This window comes from Gouania willdenowi, chromosome 7, assembly GCF_900634775.1.
Source record: "Gouania willdenowi chromosome 7, fGouWil2.1, whole genome shotgun sequence".
Taxonomy (NCBI): Eukaryota; Metazoa; Chordata; class Actinopteri; order Blenniiformes; family Gobiesocidae; genus Gouania; species Gouania willdenowi.
The window spans coordinates 35,452,558-35,473,980 of record NC_041050.1 but is presented as its reverse complement, the minus strand read 5'-3'; the positions used below and the strand labels follow the sequence as shown (position 1 = coordinate 35,473,980).

At 37.1% G+C, this 21,423-nt stretch overlaps 1 protein-coding gene across 2 annotated transcripts in view; it reads right to left on the bottom strand.

Annotated features, from left to right (window-relative positions):
• prdm16 (PR domain containing 16) overlaps positions 1–19,581 on the bottom strand; it is a 288,115-nt gene extending 268,534 nt beyond the window's left edge. For both annotated transcript variants that reach the window (XM_028452700.1, XM_028452701.1), the window contains exon 1: positions 19,457–19,581. In XM_028452700.1, the coding sequence (XP_028308501.1) occupies positions 19,457–19,493 (37 nt within the window). In that variant the 5' untranslated portion in view covers positions 19,494–19,581. The remainder of the gene's footprint in view (positions 1–19,456) is intronic.
• Between the last annotated feature and the right edge of the window lie 1,842 nt (positions 19,582–21,423).

Here is a 21,423-nt window from a genome sequence, read left to right as displayed (position 1 = left end):
CGAAGAAGAAGAAACCGGATGTGGAGAGACGCTCAGCATAAGCGAATGAAAATTAGCCATTGTGCTAACTCCGGCATATTTATGTTGTTGCTCTATGCTGACATGTTGATGAATATGCATTGTTCTAATTCGAATAAATAAATACATAAATGAAATATATAAAGAAATTCTGATAGAAAGGGAAAAAAAGTCTGTTTTCCAGATTGGAAATGTAAAAGAGAACTCAGTGCATTTGCTGGTAGATAATGGATGAGACTTTGATCACTCGCTGCTCTTCCGGGCCCTTGAATAACCAGCATTACTGTCACTATCAGCTGCTCTCAAACATGCTCCCAGCAGCTGTGTCTGTAACTCAGCATTTAGAGTGAGTAAATTCCCACTTTAGAAATGACCAATGATGGCCAAACCGTAGCCAAAAAAACATCGTTGCAACTTCTGTTGGAGAATGAAATAGATCCGTTTGATTTGGAGAAACACTTTTTTTTTTTTCGCCACTGAAGCATTAATAAAAACTGAACACTTAAGCTTTCCCGGGTCAAAGTCAGTGCATTTACCAGTCAGAGCACCAGTGATGTCTTCTGTATTTACAAACCACTCCTGTGTAACTGGTCTGGGTGTGTTCTGCTCCCACAGCAACTCACTGCATTTCAATGCGGTCAAAAGAAAACATAGTAAAACATGTAGGCTACCCACTGTCAGAGGTGTAAAGAGTACTAGTATATCCTACTCAAGTACAAGTACTGATACTTGATTGAAATTGTGCTCAAGTACAAGTAAATAAAACATAAAATACTTAGGGAACACTTTACAATAAGTTAAATTAACATTAGTCAATGCATTATTACGCATTATGAGGCACTCCTATACATTTATTAAGGTTTTTGTCGAAGTTACTATAATGTTACTTAATACCTCACTTAATATACATCATAACTAACTGATTGGAGATGTTATTACATTTGACTGATATATTAATTAATAATAAGTACTGCATAAATAAGGATAACTACTGTAATTACAAAATGCAACTTTTATTAATCCCCCATAATGTTTTAATTAGCCCTGTTCAGTAGACATTATTGAACTGCCTATGAATGCATGAACTGATATGTTGATTAATGTTAGGTAATATGTTAAAATGATTATTAACATATTATGAAACTGTTGAGTAATGCGTATATATTAATGCATTGACTGACTAAATTAAGTGACCCTTATTGTGAAATGTAACCTTAAGAACAAGTAAAAAGCTAGTAGCTAAAAAAACTTTACTAGTTACTTTCACTCCCCTACATTTATTTTTGATGATAAATTCTGCCATGGTTAAAAAGGAAAAAAAATAAATAAATGAATAAATAATGGTTTGTCACAATGTACAATTTAAAAAAATTAAATAAAATAACACCAATGAATTAAATTCAAAATAAATAAAAAAAAATTCTCAGTCTCTAAGTATAGAAAATAACCTCCATTTAATGCTGTTTTGGTGCTGTGCATTGTGTTTAATCTGATTGGTCAGCTATGATGTGAAGTATTTGTGTTGCATTTGATGATGTTAAAACAATAAAAAATATAATTTACTCAGTAATGGTTGAATTTAGAAATGTAATTAATTACTTTGTTTAAAACATACTTAAGTACAAGTAAAATTATGAATTAGAAATATACTCAAAAAAGTACCCATAAAAGCAACTCATTTACAGTAATGTCAGTACTTTTAATCCATTACTTTCACCTCTGCCCCGTAGTACGTGTATGATTGTGTGTCCCTACAAATATGACAAATTAAATGATTATAAAGGTGTATTTAATGAAAATGCTGATATGTCGTAGTCTCTAGTGAAGCCTTCAACTACTCATGTTTCTTGTTCCTTTTCCGCTCTTTGTGACAATGTTACGCTCTTTTCCAGGTGAACCTGCGTCATGATGGAAACATATCCTATTTTCTGCGCGGAGAGCACACAATTAATACTGGTCTTGCTCTCTTTGCCTGTGGGACACTGAGCATCGCAGAGACGTGAGCTTGTAATAGAGCCATTTGTTTTCCAAAGAGAGCTGTCCAACGGCTCTCATTGGGATCACAAGCCTGCACAAAGACCAACTATGAATTGGTCAAATCCACTGGGGATAGGTATTGATTAGACCTTAGGCGAGGGAAACGCAAATATGCTGCTAAATTAGATATTGGTGTTTGTGTGTGAGGACTAAATTCGTGTACATGTTTGAATGTATGATTATAAAATAAAGCTAATGTGTATTTACCCCCTTGTATGTTAACTCTAAACTTTTTTTCCTAAGAAAGCCAAATCGAAGTTTCAAAATGATCATTTTTATATGGATGACCTAAAGACTGCTATTATCAAATCAAAACTGAAGCTTAAAAGAAATGACTCTATAGCAGTGTTTTGATGGAACGTGTACCCCTAGGGGTACTCATTGGCACTACTGGGGGAACTTGAGAGAGAGGAAAATTTAAAAATCAAACCATTAAAAATATGGGGTTTTATTACAACAAAAACACAAAATAAAAGGAAAATCTACTCAATAATCAGAAAGAACAGACAAACAACAACAAAATACACAAAATGACACCAAAAAACACAAAATGATACCAAAAACACACAATATATGAGAAAAATGTACTGAATAATAAAAAAAAAGAACAAACAAACAACAAAATGACACCAAAAATGCACAAAATGACACAAAAAACACAAAATATGAGAAAAATGTACTGATTAATGAGAAAGAACAGACAAACAACAACAAAAAACACAAAATGACACCAAAAACACACAAAATGATGATAGAAATGTCTCTTGGTACCATATCAGGAGGGAGATGACCGTAAATGATAAAAACTATAGAAATAAATCTACTCAGGAGACACTAAATACTGTTTAATTCCACATATTTGCAAAATTACATTCTTTAAAATGTGTGTTATCACTCATCCATTCCATCATTATAGTTGTTTTTTCCTAGTATTCATAAAAATTGTTTGAAAACCACTGATCTATATGTTCTAGATTTATTACTTCTTTCTATGAATCTCGTCTCATACAGTCCATTTCTCGCTAACATGTGCCACCCCTTGTCTTTGATGTAATCCATCCCTTTTCAACAAAAGCAGTTTGTCAGGGTCAGAAAGCAATTTAAAACCTCTATTAATGAGTCAGAGACAGAAAGAAGTGAGAGAGAAGTTATATAGGAAGCAAGGAAAAGAGAGATGAGGTAGCGGGGGAAGAAAGAAGAAGAGGAGGATGAAGAAGGAGGGAGGGCTAAGCTGGGGTGTCAGCCATCAAAGCAGGCCAGGAGAAAAGAAGGCCAGGTGCTGGTTGTGGGAATGTGCTGTCCACGGTTGCAGGGTCCACAGAGCCGAGGGGGTGGGGGGGGGCGCCGGGTGGTAATTAGCCAAGCCGGAGGAGAGAGAGGGCCCTCAAGGGCCTGTGGGGATAGCCCCTCCGAGAGGATACCATTTGCACTTCTACAGGAGCCGACAGCCCCGAGCCACAAAGAAGGGGAAAAGGGGAACTATGGCATCCTTTATCAAGGCGGACAAAGACGCCGCATCTTTTCAAAGGAGACCAGAGAGAGAGAGAGAGAGAGAGAGAGAGAGAGTAAGTCCAGTGTTTTTGAAAAAGGAGGGGTAAAAAGACGAGAAGAAAGTTCTTAGGACTGGTCAGGAGAGAGTTTCCAGTGTGTGAGTTGCAAGAGGCAGGAGTTTAGGGTCATACTGTGACCCAGTCAGTCCTCTGAGACGCCAGAAATTCACTGATATCGTCGTGCAGTGTTTCTCAAATGGGGGTACGCGATGGCACGACAGGCGGCACTTGAGTGAGAAAGTAGATAATTAACAAATAAAGTGTCAGTCTTGGTCCCACAACAGGCGTGAGATGAACGGAAATGATTAAAACTGTAGAAATAAATCTATTCAGGAGCCAATAAATCAGTATTTTTCAACCTTGGGGTCGGGACTCGATGTGGGGTCACCTGGAGTTTTTGAAATTATTCATCTTTTTTTTATTAAAACAACTGTATTTCTATGCTTTCACTTTGTCAGTCTAGTTCAACTAAAATGCAGTAAAAAAGAATAATAATAGTAATAATCTGAGCTCAAACATGATCAAAATCTAATTCTAGAAAAAAAACATTTTTGAGGTCGCCAGAAATTCTTGATATCAAAACGGGGTCACGATCCAAAACAGGTTGGGAACCACTGCACTAATTAGTGTTTCTTTCCACTTATTTACAAAAAGAGATTCTTTAAAATGTGTGTTATCGCTCATTCATTCCATCATTATGCTCTGTATGTGTTTTTGAAGCAAAATGTTGTAGTCGGACAAAGGGGGTACTTGGATTCAGAAATAAGAGAAAGGGGGTACTTGAGCCAAAAAAGTTTGAGAACCAATGTCCTAGTGCACACACTGGAAAAACACACTGTAGAATTACTAATACTATCAATATCAAGGTAGTTTTTCAAAGTTGGCATGTTGTTAAACAGTTTTAATCTTCGAGGCAACCAGTTTTTAAACAATCTAAATTATTTTCGTTTGATTAAAAACCTTTTCTTTAAGTTTTTGGCTGAGCTAAGTAGAGCCAGTGGATAAGGAGGCAAAATGGTCGTCCTCTGTAGCTTTGGAATTATCAGGGAATCTTAAGAGTTTTGCCCTCCCGTAGAGCGATGGAAAGTGAAGGTCATTGACATTACTTTTACCTATTACCTTTGGAGTGCGGCCGCACGGGGGGGTGAATGGTGGCCTTTGAGGCGACGCGGCTTTGTGCTCCAGCGTTGAAGAGCTGCCTGACAGCCTTAGCTGAGTGGGGGCCAGAGGTCAGACAGGTCATGTGATAAGACCTGCATGTAGGGCCCCCAAACTGAAGAGGCCTGAAAAATCTCAACCCCCCCACCTCCACCCACCCCCCCTCTCTCCTAGTCTCTCCTCTTCCCTTCTTATCCACTGATTCTCTCTCTAGACACAAAATGCCATTTGTTGTCCGTCAGTCAGTAGAGCAGCGCCCGCGCTGGGCTCGGCGCTGAAAGCTCCATTCACACACCCTCTCACCCAGGGATGTTTTTGCAATTCAATATTTTCACACGCAGCCAGCTTCATCGTTACTTTGGAACCGTACACTTGGCAGGATGAGGCTGGGGGGGCCCTCTGGGACACAGAGGCTGAGAGGTTGGAGGAGAGGGGGTCAGCACAGTGGAATCCTAGTGTCAGGAGGGGACGGGCCTGCAACCGGCTAATGGGCCATCTTGAAATGTTTTTGTCCAGACCCCACTAACACCTACACACACACACACAACACAACACACACACACGTTCCACGATACTCATGGCTTCACAACCAATCTGACACTCCAGGTTAACAAGGAGAGCTCTTATTTCCTTCATCGAAAATCTCTTGGTTGATGCAGTCACACTATACGGCAAGGAAAACACTTTTCTTCCCTTTCACTCACAGGAGACATGCAGCATCACTGTAAGCCATATCTAATACACACGGCCCAAACATAGCAACAACCCAAAGTGAATGACAATGCTTCCTCTTGAGCAAGACGCATATGTTTCTAATCACCGTCTTTTTGACAAGAAACACTAAAAACAAATGCAACAGGACAAGAGTGACAACGCTACATAGATCTGCATGTGAATACTATAGCTGTGTTTCCACTGCAGATTTTTGCAAAATAATTATGGGTTGTTTTCCGGAAGATGGACACTCAAACACTTCTTATAATACTCCACATTCATTTGTTGTTTCACGTCTAATGTGGCAGTAATAATTTTTAAGTATAATGCTAAGAAATGTCTCTGTCCCCTTCTGTCTAAACGTACCGCGCCATGTTTTCTCGGAGAGAAGTGGTCATGTGACGTCACATTCTGTGATGTGTATTTGTGGAAAAAATGTTTCCAGTGCACTTTTTCGATGCATTTCAATATCGAAATGTCTGAAACATCTTCTCATGAAAGCGTAAAAACTATTTCGCGATATTTATGTGCTTTTTCGAAATTCAGGTGTTTCGATTACTAGTTTTTATTGAGCTATTTATTTATTTATGAATTTATTTTGTATTACATTTTTTTTATTGCGCAATTTAAATTTTGCGGATTTCGAAGGTAATGGAAACACAGTCACTAGCTGTGTTTCCATTACTGGTTTTCGCAAAATAAAAGCAATGTTTCTACATGTCGCCAAAGTATAATCGTGCTTTGAACGTGTTTCCTTTGAAGGTTGTTTTGGAGCCTCGGAACTCCCGCGAAATCTCATACCGCGAGACTTTGCCGCAGGAAGATGGACGCTCCAAACCTCCTTATAACACTCCTTATTCCTTTGTTGTTTCACGTCTAATGTGGCAGTAATAATCTTTAAGTATAATGCTAAGAAATGTATCGTCTCCTCTTCTGTCCACACGTACCACGCCATGTTTTCACTGAGAGAAGTAGTCATGTGACCAGGTACGTCACGTTCTATGACGTGTAATAGTGGAAAAAGTGTTATGAAACGTCCTCATGAAAGCGTAAAAAGTTTTTTCGTGATATGTGATGTTTTCATTACCAGTTTTTATTGCGCTATTCAGATTTTGCGCATTTCCAAAGGTAATGGAAACCCATTCATTGATGCATCACATGAATGTTGAATATTGATTATCAGAGTAAATACAAACAGAAACCTTAAAAAACAAATGTTTTTAGTTTGTGTTCCTCTGTCTTATTTCAACCAAACCATTTCCATAGATTTTTTTTTTCTTTTTTTCTAATCGAAACAGCTGTAACACCCAAGGAATTGTTTAGCATACAGAGTGGCTGAGGTAAATAGAGAATCTGCAATGAGAGGGAAGTCCTAATATATTTATCCCGTGCACCACTCTCTGCCTAATGAAATTAAACCACGCTAACTGCCGTGCTTTGTCTCTGGGGATCGTAGTAATCAACATGCCAACAGGTTTTCATTTGGTATGAAAATAAATGGCAGCCGGTGATATGGGCCCAAATTGCGCTGCGACAGGGAGGAGTCGGGTGGGAAAAAGAGACGTGCAGCAGTGGTGTCGTATAGAAACCAATTTCCCTGGACAGCAGCACCTGGGAGACGTGGTCAAAGAAGCAGAGGCATTTATCTGGGGACTGCCGTTTCCACTCTCTCGTCCTCCTCCTTCTATCCATCATGCTCAAAAAGAAAGTTAGCCAAGTATTAACCAAATAAAGAACCGGTGTGCCCCTATGCACTGGTGCCGGGTAGGGTCACTGGATAATGACAGCTCAATTACTGTGAATCTTCTCGTACAGCCCCCGCCTGCCTCGAACAGCACAGCAAATTTGTCAAACTCACCAAAACGATGGGTCTGACAGTGTAATCGCTAACCGTCCTAACCAACATGAAAGAGGTCTTTATCCGGCAAATCAAAGAACCTGATCTTTTGGGGAAAGAGCGGCTGGGAGGGGGGAAAGGTATGGGCGCTGAATAGAGAGGGAGAAATGTCCCGCAATGTCTCTAATCCTCTTTAATGAGACATCGCTTGCCCATCTTCAGTGCAATGACAAAACAGCAAGAAAGGCGTTAACAAAGAGGGAGAGAAGGAGTAGCACAGAGATGCAGCCAGGGGCTTTGAACCCACGCCTGATGAAAGAAGGATTCACAGGGAGTTTGAAGCCACACTGGCTCTACACACTCCCAACGGTTCCAGGGACAGACAAACAGCCCAGGAGACGAGGGAGTTTGTCTGATAATCACAACTGAACAGGATGAGCCTTCGTCAGCAGTGTGTCAGGCAGAAAGACAAACACGTTAATGTGTTTCTGAGAAAAACATCCAATAGAAGTACAGGAAGCTGTTCTTCTATAGAGGGACATTTTTGTGGTTATTTCATACTTTAGCTGGGTTTTCATTACCCTTGGAAATGTGCAAAATCTAAATAGTACAATAAAAACTGGTGTCGGAAACACCTGAATTTTGAAAAACAACTCAAATATCACAAAAAACGTTTTGACGCTTTCATGAGGAGGAATTTCAGACATTTCGAGATTGAAAAGCGCAGCCAAAGAGCTATGAAAACACTTTTTCCGCAATCACACGTCATAGAACGTGACGTACATGGTCACATGACCACTACTCTCCGAGAAAACATGACGCGATACGTGTGGACACAATAAGAGACCGAGACATTTCTTAGCATTATATTTTAAAATGATTACTGTCACATTAGACGTGAAATAACAAAGAAATACAGAGTGTTATAAGGAGGTTTGGAGTGTCCGTCTTTCTGCAGCGAAAGTCTCGATTTCTGGATCACTGTCAATGTTACTACTGTGTTTGTCCCATGCTCCCCGTTTTTTTTTCTGCCTACTTGTACCTTTTTGGATTTCAATTTTTGTAAGTTTTCGGATAATTAAAGATGGACTCTTATTTTGAACTTTCTGCCTGCCTGATTCTGTCTCTGTCGACTTACAATGCTTTCAGAACTTTCAAAGGTGGAGAATCAACAAAGATATTTAGCCTCAGTGTGCTTCAGGTTTTTGTCATTGGTGGTAACAGTCATCCTCCTAACCATGCTTATAGTATATAGTATATAGTATATACTCATTGAGTGTGGAGTGCAGGACCGTCTAACTCATTTTAGTTAGCAGTTTGATTTCAAGTGGGCCACAGATGATATGCGGGAAAATGAGTTTATTCTACATCATTGTCCCCTAGTTTGCATTTCTACATATACATAAAATACTAAATATGTAAGAAACTGAAAAATACAAGAAATAAGTGACAAATATCAGTCCCAACAGGATCTTCACTTTGGATTTCCTAGATTTTCTGGCCAACTTCTATTTAATCAAGGGAAATCTAAATTTTTTATACCTTTATTTCAGACTCAGGGTTCATATAAACCATACAAACACACACAAAAACACACATTATGTAATAATTTGAGGAAAATTGAAGGGTTTTGTAAGAACTGTAAGTTTTTATCATCAGTTTAACATTAAAAATGACTGTTGTCCCACCTTTCGTAGCATAAGTAGCCAAGTAAGTAAACTTGTTGATTTATCATTGAAAAAAGGAATGTACAACAGCTAAAAAAAAAAATATCACATTTAATTCTTCAGCATTTTCCTTTAACGTATAATGTTACAATGGAACTTTGCAGCAAACGTTCAGTACATTATGAGCAGACAGAATACAGAAAGCAGGACATTTGAGGAAAGACAAAGAGGAGAAAAAAAAGGCCAAACCAATGAGTAACTAAACTAGAGGTGAGAATGAGTGAAAAACAAAGTTAATACCAAACAAATCAGGATTAGACCCAGATAAGACTGGTCACAATGTGGAGCAAAACGCTAAGGATATCACAATGGACAGAGGGAATCATGAACATTGCAGAACAGGCTCATTAGCCGCTCACCGCATTTACAACCTCCATTTGCAAACAACAAATACTGTTTAACTGTGGGTGGTACAATCACAGAGACACATGGACACATTCAGTCCGTGTTAATCAGCAAACACACTAGTTAGGATGCAGTAGTATCAGTAGCTGTGTTTCCATTACAGATTTTCACAAAATAAAAGCAATATTTCAAAGCGTCAGTATAATTGTGTTTTGAACGTGTTTCCATTAAAGGTTGTTTTGGAGTCTCGTAACTCTCATGAAATCACATCTCGCGAGACTTTGCAACAGTAAGATGGACGCTCCAAACCTCCTTCTAACATTTATTACTGCCCTATTAGACAGCCAAGTATAATGCTAAAAAATGTCTCACTCTCCTCTTTTGTCTGCACCACATGTGTCAAACTCAAGGCCCGGGGGCCAAATCCGGCCCTTTAGGGCATCAAATTAAGTCGTAAGTAAAAATTATTGAAAAAAACAGGAAACATTTTGTAAATTACAAACTAAATCAGTTGTAGATATCTCAACCCCTCCAAATACAAACAATTAAAATCCACAATATTTGCGGAGCTCAGATTTCTATTTCTTGTATCACATGAGGGCAGTCATTTTTAATCTCAAATTGTTGAAAGAACCCTCAATTTTTCCAAAATCTGGCAAATTTTCCTCAAAGTATTCCACGAAATGTCCTAAATCAGGAAAATATAAGTGAAGATCCTGCAGGAACTGATATACTCACATACTTGATCATTTATATATCATTTCTACGTTGAAGTGTAAACCAGGGCACATTAATGTTGAATTTACTCCTTTTCCCACCTAAAATCTGTGGAACTCACTGAAGCTCAAACTGGTCCATATTTGGTCCCTGAACTAAAAGGAGTTTGACACCCCTGGCCTTCACGTACCGCGCCATTTTTTCTCAGAGAGTAGTGGTCAGGTGACCAGGTATTTGCGGAAAAAGTGTTTCCATGGCGCTTTTGCGACGTTTTCTAGACATTTCATTACCGAAATGTCTAGAAAACGTCCTCATGAAAGCGTAAAAACATTTAAATGATATTTGAGTGTTTTTTTCAAAATTCAGGTGTTTACATTCCCAGTTTTTATTACGCTATTTAGATTTTTATGGGTAATGAAAACACAGCTATCGCCATGGCTTCAGCAGCAGTCGTATATTATTGTCAGAAGATAATTAGATAATGCAAAGTGTATTTGATATACTGCTGAGGCACTTAGATACTCCTTTTCTCTACTGAATATGACAAAGAAGGAGATTTTTAATCATGTTATTGTTGATTTAATGTTTTTACTGCTGATTTTAATGTTCTTATTGGTTTTTAGGCTGTTGAATATTTTCTGTTGCACTTTTTCATCATGTAAAGCGCATTAAATTGCCTTGTGTATGAAATGCTTTATACAAATAATTGTTTCTTGCCTTGCCTTGCTTATTCAACCTTGTTTGGCTTTAAAAAAAAAAAAAAAAAAAAGAAATATCTTAGCCTGGTCTGCAAAGCACAACCATAAAGATGATTTTTTTTTTTTTTTTTTTTTTTTTAAAAAAAAAGCCAAAACACGAAAAAAGAAAACATCAGCGTTGTATCTGAAACTGTCTCAGGCGAGTCCAAGTCTCCCTTTAAAGACTGATCGGATGATTGCTGTGTTTTTTTCACCAAATATGGAGGATGAGGTCACAGTCCAAAGCTGGAGTGGTTGTTTTTTTGCCAACTGGATAATGTGAGGTCAACATTTCATAGGAATGAATGGGATTTTCGAGCCATGTGCTACAGCTTAATCCACTGGTATTTGTATGTCAACTCCACATTTCACTTAGCCAGCGTTGGAGCAGCACGCAGGAAGTATTAAGGCTGGAAATGTGTGTGTCAGTGTGAGAGTGCCTGTGTGTGTCCAGGTGCCCACCCATCTCTGTGCCAGACCTGGCCAAGGTCAAACGGTGACACGGCGTAGCACACACACACACACACATGTTCTCACACACACACTCAGTCACACTAAGCCAGCCACCGATGCCCGCTCCTGCTGTTTGGATGACATTTACACTCAACCTTTCTGCTTTGTGATTGATTGGGGTTAAATCACACCCAATGTAGAAAAAACATATTTTACTCCTGGGTTGTGTGTTAGTTCAAGTGTGTGTGTGTGTGTGTGTTCATACAAGGATCTAATATGTGTGTCACTATATATTGATGCTTTCAGCTCAAAGCAGTAAATTGTAAAAAAAAAAAAACAACTCAAATATCTCAAAGCCTTAAGAGAATCTCAATATTTACTGTTATTTCTGTTTAGTACAAACTCTTCTTCTATGCCAGGGGTGTCACACTCACTTTATTCCGGGGGCCAAATACGGACCAGTTCGATCTCAAGTGGGCCACATGATATAGGTGACAATTGTGATATGGTTCTCAATATCAGTTCAATTCACTTTAAAAAATATTGATTTTGTTGCCAATTGTTGTGTAATTTAGAGGAATTTCATAGAATTGTTTGTGAAAAAGTGCCAGATTTCTTTCAACAATTTGCGATTCAAAGTGACTGGATAATGTGATATAAACAAAGGGAAATTGCAAACCCATGAAATATTGTGCAGTGTCATTAAATTGGTGAATTTGAGAAGTCTACAAATGAATCGTTTGGTAATTTACACAATATTTCATGTTTTCTCTGTCATTTTTACTTTCTCCTGCGGGCCAAATTAGATGCTCTAAAGGGCCGGATTTGGCCCCTTGGCCTTGAGTTTGACACAGGTGTTCTATGCCATTAATATGGTCAAATAATGTAACTATCATGCATTGAGTGTAATAATATTCTTCCTCTTCACCCTACAATCAACAAATACAGCAAATCAATCTATTTCTGTCTTTTGTATTGATACAATTATGTCTTAACATTAAAAACCTAAATAGTTTTTTGACACAACACTAAAGATTCACATAGAAATCCTAAAACATGTTAATTTTTGTCATTTTTATTTATTTATTTTTCTGTATTTTTGTTCAATCACACAAAGTTTACAAAGGGTGTCAAACAACACAATTTGACAGATACATTAATAAAATAAATAGATGCCCGTGGACTTCATGAGTCATCTTATTTAAAACAAAACTCAGAGATATATTTAGAAATAATTAAAAAATAATAATAAATAAACCTGGACAAATAGAGAATACATATTTCCCTCTTTTCCATGTAGGTTTCAAAAATGATATAAAATAAATAAAAGATAAGAAATGTGTACATAGCTGTATATATCAACATAAACACCCATATACATATAGTTATACTCAACCCAATTACAAATTAAACTTAGATGGGCTTCTTAGACAACCTGAGCATCTTTTTTACGCTTATTTGCCACTAAAACATGTTATCTTTATACTCAAAAGTTCAAAAATATACAATTCTTCCCTCATCACAAATACACTAACTATATACAAAAGAACGAGGAGAGACCTTGCTATCGTACATTTGTAGTTCATTGAATAACCAAGAAAGAATTCATACCAAGTTAATCAAAAGAAACAAAACAATTATGACTGCACTTGGTACTGATTATTAAAGTGGTTTGAATGAACTGATGAGAAGAGGGAGAAAAGGAAAAAAAGTCATTAGTTGCAGCGTTATATACACGTACAGAAGCACACATGGGGCATTTCTTCCCTGCACTCTGTGAGTCAGTTACAAGTCATTCAGATGTGCACAATCATATGGCTGCTGCTGCTGCTGCTGCTGCTGCTGCATGTAATGGCACCCATATTTAACCTGATTAGAGTCTTTGATATGCCTTTTCCCAATGACACTTGGCCAAAACAGCAGCAGGCCAATTACAGCAGCGACTAACTGAAAAACAATAAAAGCGTTTTTGCCAGAGATGAAAGACCTCCTCACCCAGCGTTCGGCTCGGCAAAGCACGAGTCAGTGTGAGTGAAAGAAAACATTGCAAAGTTGGCAGAAGAACAGTCATAAATAGGCCATTCACAAATAAATGCACCATTTGGACAAATTACGGCAATATCCCAAATGAAGCATGCATCTGCACTCTGTTTCCCCCCCCCTTTAAAAAAAAAAAACTTTGGAGTTCCAGTAAATCACCTCTTAAACAGTTCCCTAGCTCCTTCCTCCTCAACACAGGTGGAAGATATAACCAACGTTTACTTTTGGGTCTGACTGTTTCCAAGATTTAGGACAAGTAAGCAGAAACCAGACTTCCAAAAGACACCGTCTACCACATTTCACTGTAATACTTTACTGGAAAAAGTCTTGCTGGAGAATTTACTTCCTCTGCAGAAGGAAAGACATAACTAGGAAGAAAAGAAAAAAGGCATCTTATTTGGATGAAATTGTGGGAATCATGTCACGAAGTAGCACTAAACGTAGACGAGCTCTTCTTTACCCTGCAGTGACCACAGAAACGTTTTGACAAAAAAATCGTTGCATGCTGAAATTTAGCGTGGTGATTTTTACACCGAAGAAAGACAAAAACAAACAAATATAAAGGAGCATAACTTTAAAAATGACAAGGAGCCAAGTTGCAACTGACAACATGAATGCATTACTCTCTAAACTATAAACACACACCATAGACACCAGTATCATACTAATATAATGGAAAATTAAATTCTGTTTCTTTTGAATTTGTCTCTTTTCTAATATTTTGCACTTTTATACTGATAAACTTTTCATTCTGTTAGACTTTTACCATAAGACTCTTATGTTGTTTTTATGATAAATGGCTTGAATCTTTGAAGTGTCCTTAAATGTTGTTGGGAGGGGCATGTGTAATTTTGTTGTACTTTGTGCAATGCCAATAAAATGATTCTATTCTATTCTATTCTAAGCACATATACTGAAAACAGGAACCATAGTAAATATGGACTGATGCAGGCTTATAAACTTTCAATTTTATTTTTTTTAAAGGAGCAATTGAATTGTTTCCCCAAAAATAGGATAATAAGTTAGTTAAAATAAATGGTGGAAAGTGTATTAAAGAAAGAAAGTTGTAAACAATGTTGTAAGGATGCAGCACAGAGCAGATTTCTGCTGCTATCCAGACTGACGTAGACAAATATCGTCCATAGTTACTTATCCTGTTCATTGTTGACAACTATGTTAGCTTACACAGTGTATAGCCTGCCCATGTGACAGGTCAATTACTGGGATAACGGAGACATAATCATACAAAGACACGCGTGATGCACCAAAATTTTAACCACCAATAACTTTTGGCAGAAAATGGCCCAAAAGTACATTTTCGGTCGAAACACCTAAAAATGTGAAAGCATACAATTGCAAAGTTAATTTCAGTGAGAGCCATAAATGCAATGGGACTAATCATTTGCATAATTTATTTTGGTGTATCGGTTTTCGGCCTTGTTTTCTCATTTTCGGTTTCGGCCAAGAACTTTCAATACGGTGCATCCCTAAAGGCCACATTTTGCTATTAAGGTTGACAGTGAACACATCACAGGTGCTTGGACTGCGGGACATGTCAACAGTACCCAAAGAAATCCCATCTAAGCACAGGGAGCACATGCAAACTCTTGACAGGAAGTCTGCACCTACAGCTTTGTAGATGGACATCAGCGTTACTACATACTACCCACCTCCGTAGCACTGCAAAACTAATGTATATAATGCCTATGATGCTAAGACCAAAACTATAATATTCATTCATATCAAAAATAAAAAGTTGCAAGAGGTATTTATAAACTCAGTAATTGGAAGAGTATGTCAAGGTTTCAAACTAAGACTTCTTCTTCCCTCACGTTAGAATAAAGGGTGTAAGAAAGAATCGATTCTGCGATATATTGTGATATTTCACCGTGCGATTATCGTTTCAATCCAAAACATTTCTAAATCGATTTTTTAAATAATTTTTTTTTTTAATCAAACAAAAACATTTAATTGCGCTAACATCTACATAGCACGTAAACGCCTGGTCACTAGGTGTCAGTGAACCACATCAGACCTTGTTAAACTACCTCACTCCTCAATGCATTTTAGCTGGAAGTTGATTGAACTTTATTTTTTGTACTTGGTACAATATAGGGAAATATTGCATTGTTTAGTATTGTGATTTATTCCGTTGTTTAGAATTGAAATATATCATATCGTGATATATCAAGACATATCATATTGTGATATATTACATTGTTTAGTATCGGGATATATATCATATCGAGATATATCTGGACATATCGTATCGGGATATATCGCATTGTTTAATATCGGGATATACTGTATTGTTTAGTAATGGGATATATTGTATCGGGATATATTGGGATATATCGCATTGTTTACCATCGAGATATATTGCATTTAGTTTTGGGATACATTGTATCGGGATGTATTCCATTGCTTAGTATTGAGATATATCATATCGTGATATATTGCATTGTTTAGTATCAGGATATATCGTATCGGGATATATTGCATTGTTTTGTAATGAGATATACTGTATCGGGATATATCGCATTGTTTACTATCGGGATATATTTATATATATTGTATCGGGATATATTCGTATATACAATATTGGGATATATCGCATTGTTTACTATTGAGATAAATTGCATTGTTTAGTGTTGGTATATATCGTATCGGGAAATATTTGTGTATATTGTATAGGGATATATTCGTATATATAATATTGGGATATATCGCATTGTTGACTATCGGCATATATTGCATTGTTCAGTATCAGGATATATCGTATTGGGATATGGGGACATAATGTATCTGGATATATTGTATTGTGACATGCAAATCGCATTTTATCATGGTGAATTTATGATAAACATTAAATAAACATTTTTATGATTGCTCAGAAGCCGTCCCAACCCTCCAACCAAGGATTCCATCTCCTTTTTTATTTGATCATCCAATCATCTTTATGCTCAGGCTCTAATGTGTGAACATGGTGCGGTGCTATGTCTGACACACGTTACAGCTGCATACAGAGCAGCAACACTACCAGAGGCTGCCCTTCCACCATCATTTAGCCAGAAGTTTAACATAGCTACCATTGTTGGTTTTAAAGTGTTATGGGTTGGGTTTTATTACTTCTGTCAAAACATTAGAAGCTGTTGAGCCAGGCTAAGTTCATGACTAAAGAGTCTATCTAATAAGGGCACTTTAACACAAAGATCAATGGGAAAGCTGTGTGTATGAGAACCCATATAGGCACAGAAGAAAACCGTCAGAAATTAGGTGCCTTTGTTCTAGCAGCAGAGCAGGGTGGGATATGGTGGAGAGACGGGGTGTTTGGAACTTTTTTTATGTAATGGAACCTGGTAAGAGTGAGTGCAATAGATGGTGAAAGGAAACTTCTAAAAAGAGAAAAGAATTGTGGATGCAATACCTCTAATGTGCAGAAACAAAAGGTAATTTAGGATTATTTTTTTTTAATTATATACTTTCGGAGTCGCAGAGCGTCAGTGTGCATGCGTACACTGTTAAATGCAGTATACATACTTAACGTGCATGTTTTTCTTCTTTTCTTTAAATAAAAAAATGAATTCAAAGCTGCACCTAAGCCAAAAGTACCACTCACACACACACACACACGCACAGACACACATACACACACAAATTTCAGATGGGGTAAAAAAAAAAAGAAAACATGTAGTGTGAACTGCCAAAAACAATTACATTGTCAATTTGACACTCTTGGAAAGAAAGCCTGTATTTATTTTCAGTGATTAACAGGTCAACTCTAATATTTTAGTACTATTTCTGTCAAAATAAGAGATTAAGATTATAGAAATCTACATATTGATATCCTGTGGTCAGAGAATATATATATATATATATATATATATATATATATATATATATATAACTAGAAAATGTAAAACATAAATGTGAAATACATTTTTAGCCTATACTTTCAATAATTTGCACTGTTTGTGTGAAATGATCAAAATGACTCAGGCAAGTAACTGCAAAGAAAACTGTCAGAAATAACTATTCCATCCTACAAAATCAACTTGCATTTTACTCTTTTTTCCCCTTTTTAGAAAAAATATAGAATGATAAAAACCCCCCAAATTTGTATAAATATTTTTGGTGTGTGGAAAACAAATCACCCGAATTAAATACAAAATAAAGTTTTCAATTTTAAACGACAATCTGTCTAATAAAAAAAATATTTAAAAAAAAAAAGGTAAAATAAACAAAGAAATGGTTTAATAAATGTATCAAGGATAAATAAAACACACGTGGTTTAATGGTAAAATAAAACAAAAACAGCTGTGGGCCTGGAATGGACTCGTGCTACAGGAAGGAATATTCACCAAAGTGTGAAACAAAACAAAAAAAAAAAACTATTCACGTGTCGTATGCAAAGGCCGTGGTCCTGCGTGTTTTGAATGCTACTAAACAACGCGATATTTTTCATGTCTGCTTTTTTTTCTCCTGACGCTGCACCCAAGGGCCCCTGCTCTGCTCTGCTCTGCTCTGCTCCCAACCAAAGAACCAAAGCCAGGCATTTGTGTTCATTAGCACCAGGATCAACAGACTATCGAGGCTGTTTAGAGATCAAGACCAAGTGCAATTACTGGCAAAGGAGCGGAGACCAGCACATAAAGCACTCCATCTAACCCCTTGTTTGTGGTTCTTTCTATTTATCCGTTACAGTGCAAAAAAAAAAAAAAAAAAAAAAAAAAAAAAGCCCCCAGCTGTTAAAGCAACGAAAAACCTGGAAAAAGGGGGATATATTTTTTTTTCATTATTTTTATTGGCTTTCAATTATTCCAAAAACAGAAACACCATATATATATATATATATATATATATATATATATATATATATTATAATCAGTTACCCTTTTACCCTTTTTGTGTGCGTATTTATTTTACTTTGGGTAATAAAGGTTTTAATTATACGTCCGATTTTAAATCACTATGCATTTTTCATTATTAAAAAATTAGAAAGATTGGAATAAGGCCTGAAAAAATGTGTCCATAAATATGCAATTAAAAACGTTTTTTTTTTTTTTTTTTTAATAAAATAAAAAAATAAAAGTGTTAAAGCTGTATTCAAATTAAATCGGGAAATTAATTGTATGGAGTGCAAATGAACTATATAATGAAGGACGCGGTGACAAACACATGGACAAGTATTCAAGGCTCAAACAAAATATGGAAAAGAAAACGAAAGTCCCCGATAAACGGGCCAAAGAAACCCAGTAACACAGGCTGGTTTTAGTAAGAAGTCATTTATAAATAAATGCAAACATGTTCCTGTAGAAGAAGTGCTCAACCTTACAGAACAAGTGTGAATTAGCGTGTGTGTCGCGCGTAAAACGGTGCGCTCGCGGGGTTATTGATCGCAGGACGCATACATGCATGTCTGCAGCAAACACACGCACGGAGAGGGTGAAAGTTTGCTTTTAAAAGCACACACACTTCCTTCTTTTCTAAATTCACATCTCTCTCCGTCTGCAGTGCGTCCAGCCTCCGCGCGTGCACGAGTGTGCGCGCGTTTGTCCGTGTGTGTGTGTGTGTGTGTGTGGTGTGTGTGTGTGTGTGGTGTGTGTGTGTGTGTGTGTGTGTGTGTGTGTGTGTTGCAAGCAGTCATTGCAGCAGTACCACAGCGCCCACTATTCCAAGAGCCGGGAATATTTATTTCACAAGAAAGACCATTAAAAAAAAACCCAGAAAGAACGAAAAAGTTACTATTCGTTTGGACAAAGTTCCAGCAGAGCTTCTTAAAAGGGAAAACACTGATCAGTTTATTTAATATCTTGGTAAAACTAGATTTGTGGAGCAGCTAATAAAGCACAGCGGCGTTTTCTTCATCACATTAAAAGTTTGTGGGACGCGAACCAGGAAAGCCAAGAAGCGCAAAGACGCATGGAGACGCGACGCAGCGGTTTGGAGGTGGACGCACGCACAGCAGCAAAAGTTCTAAGTATATATAATGTTTTTTGAAGGATATTCCATATGCCAAGTGACAAGGGGACCGTGGACATGTTCTGAGCAGAGCCCGGTGCGCGTGCAGCCGGCGGCGGACAGCGACTCCACACAAGGATCGGATAAAAACCAGAGACTTACTTTTGGCCAGTTTTCTCGCCCTCGCCTTGGATCTCATGTTGTCGGCTTGTTGTAGATTCCTCTCGTCGTCCTCTCCGTGAGCCCAGAAGCAGCAACAACACTATCTTCATCTCACCAGCATTGTCAGTTTAGACACCTTCGCACATGCGCACAGGCCATTCAATCTGACACCCTCGCCAGGGCCAAAAAACTTTCCAATGTATTCATCATCATCACTTTTTTTTGTCCTATCGTCTCCCCTTTAGATCACTTATCTCTTCCCCTCCTCCTCCTCCTCTTCCTCCTCCTCCTGCTTCTCTCTTCACCATCTCACCTTCCCTCCCTTTCTCCCCCCTCACCCCCTCACCCCCCAACACACACACACACACACACCCGCCCCATTCAGCTCCTGCCAGCACTCTTGGATATTTCTTTACTCCTTTAACAACAAACACACATGCAGCATCTAAACAGCAAAATAACCACAAGGTAAGATATGTGTCATTATTATTAATATTATTATTATTTTACGATTAGTTTAGTAATATTGAAATTACAAAATATTATTTACATTTGTGTGTGTGTGTGTGTGTGTGTGTGTGTGTGTGTGTGCGTGTGTGTGTGTGTGTGTGTGTGTGTGTGCAGTGTGTGTAGTGTGTGTAGTGTGTGTGTGTGTGTGGTGTGTGTGACAGGACAGGCAGCGACCAGCAGCAGCTGCAGGTTGCAGAGCAGAGTTCTACCAGGGACACGTCCTCCACGCTTTATTTGTTTGTTTGTTTATTTGTTTAATTGTTTCTTTTTTGGTCCCCCCCCCCCCCCCCCCCCCCCCCCCGCTTTTTTGTGTGTGTGTTTACATTTGTAACAAAGTGTGTGTTTATGCTCATGCACTGTTAGCAGCTAATGTGCATGCGCACTTTGGCCAGGATAGATCACACCTGAGCCAAAGGTGAACTGCAGGCTTTTCTTTTCTTCTTCTTCTTCTTCTTCTTCTTCTTCTTCTTCTTCTCTTTTCTTCTTCTCTTCTTCTTCTTCTTTCTCTTCTTCTTCTTCTTCTTCTTCTTCTTGTCTTCTTTCTTTTCTTTTCTTCTTCTTCTGTCTTTGTCTTTTTTCTTTCTTCTTTCTCTTTTTCTTCAATCTGTGCGTCCTGTAAAGCAAAAGGTAACTGTAGATTTTTTATTTATTTATTTATTAATTTTTTTAATCGTTGGCTAGTATTTTATACTTTTATTTAATAGGCAAATGTACTTTATTTTAATTCTTACAATATCAGTTTTGCATATTTTTTCAAGTCTACATTTTTTTTTAATTTATTGTTGTTTCTTGCATTGTATTTATTATTATTATTATTATTATTATTATTATTATTATTATTATTATTATTATTATTATTATTATTATTATTATATAAAATTCTTAATTAACACATTTTAAAATAGATGTTCCTTGTGTTTTTATTATTTTATTAATAATAACTATAGTGTTGTATGTAGTTTTTCCATAACAGTAGTTGGATTATTTTGTGGTGCCTGGGCCTTTTGCCTCTACATGTCATATGGGAATGGTTTCCGTCTAGTTTAGCAGAATAAAGGCGGCTCTATGTTAGAGTCTATTATATAGCGGTGGTGATGGAGTGGCTGCAGTCTGCTGGGAACACTGGAGACAGTACGTTAGTGACAATTACACAAGTTTAATTAATTAATTAATTAATGTATTATTATTATTATTATTATTATTATTATTATTATTATTATTATTATTATTATTATTATTATTATTATTATTATTATTATTTTCAACCAGTTTGTCTGTGCACATATTTACTATTGATCCTGCATGTATTATTCTCATGACTTTAAAAATGAATCATTAATCAATAATATTAATAACCAGAACTAATTAGCATACATTTACCTGAGCGTGCGCCTCTTATTTTGACGCAGTGCTTTCACTTTTCTTTTGTGCACATATAAATGAGCATTTAAAATAGG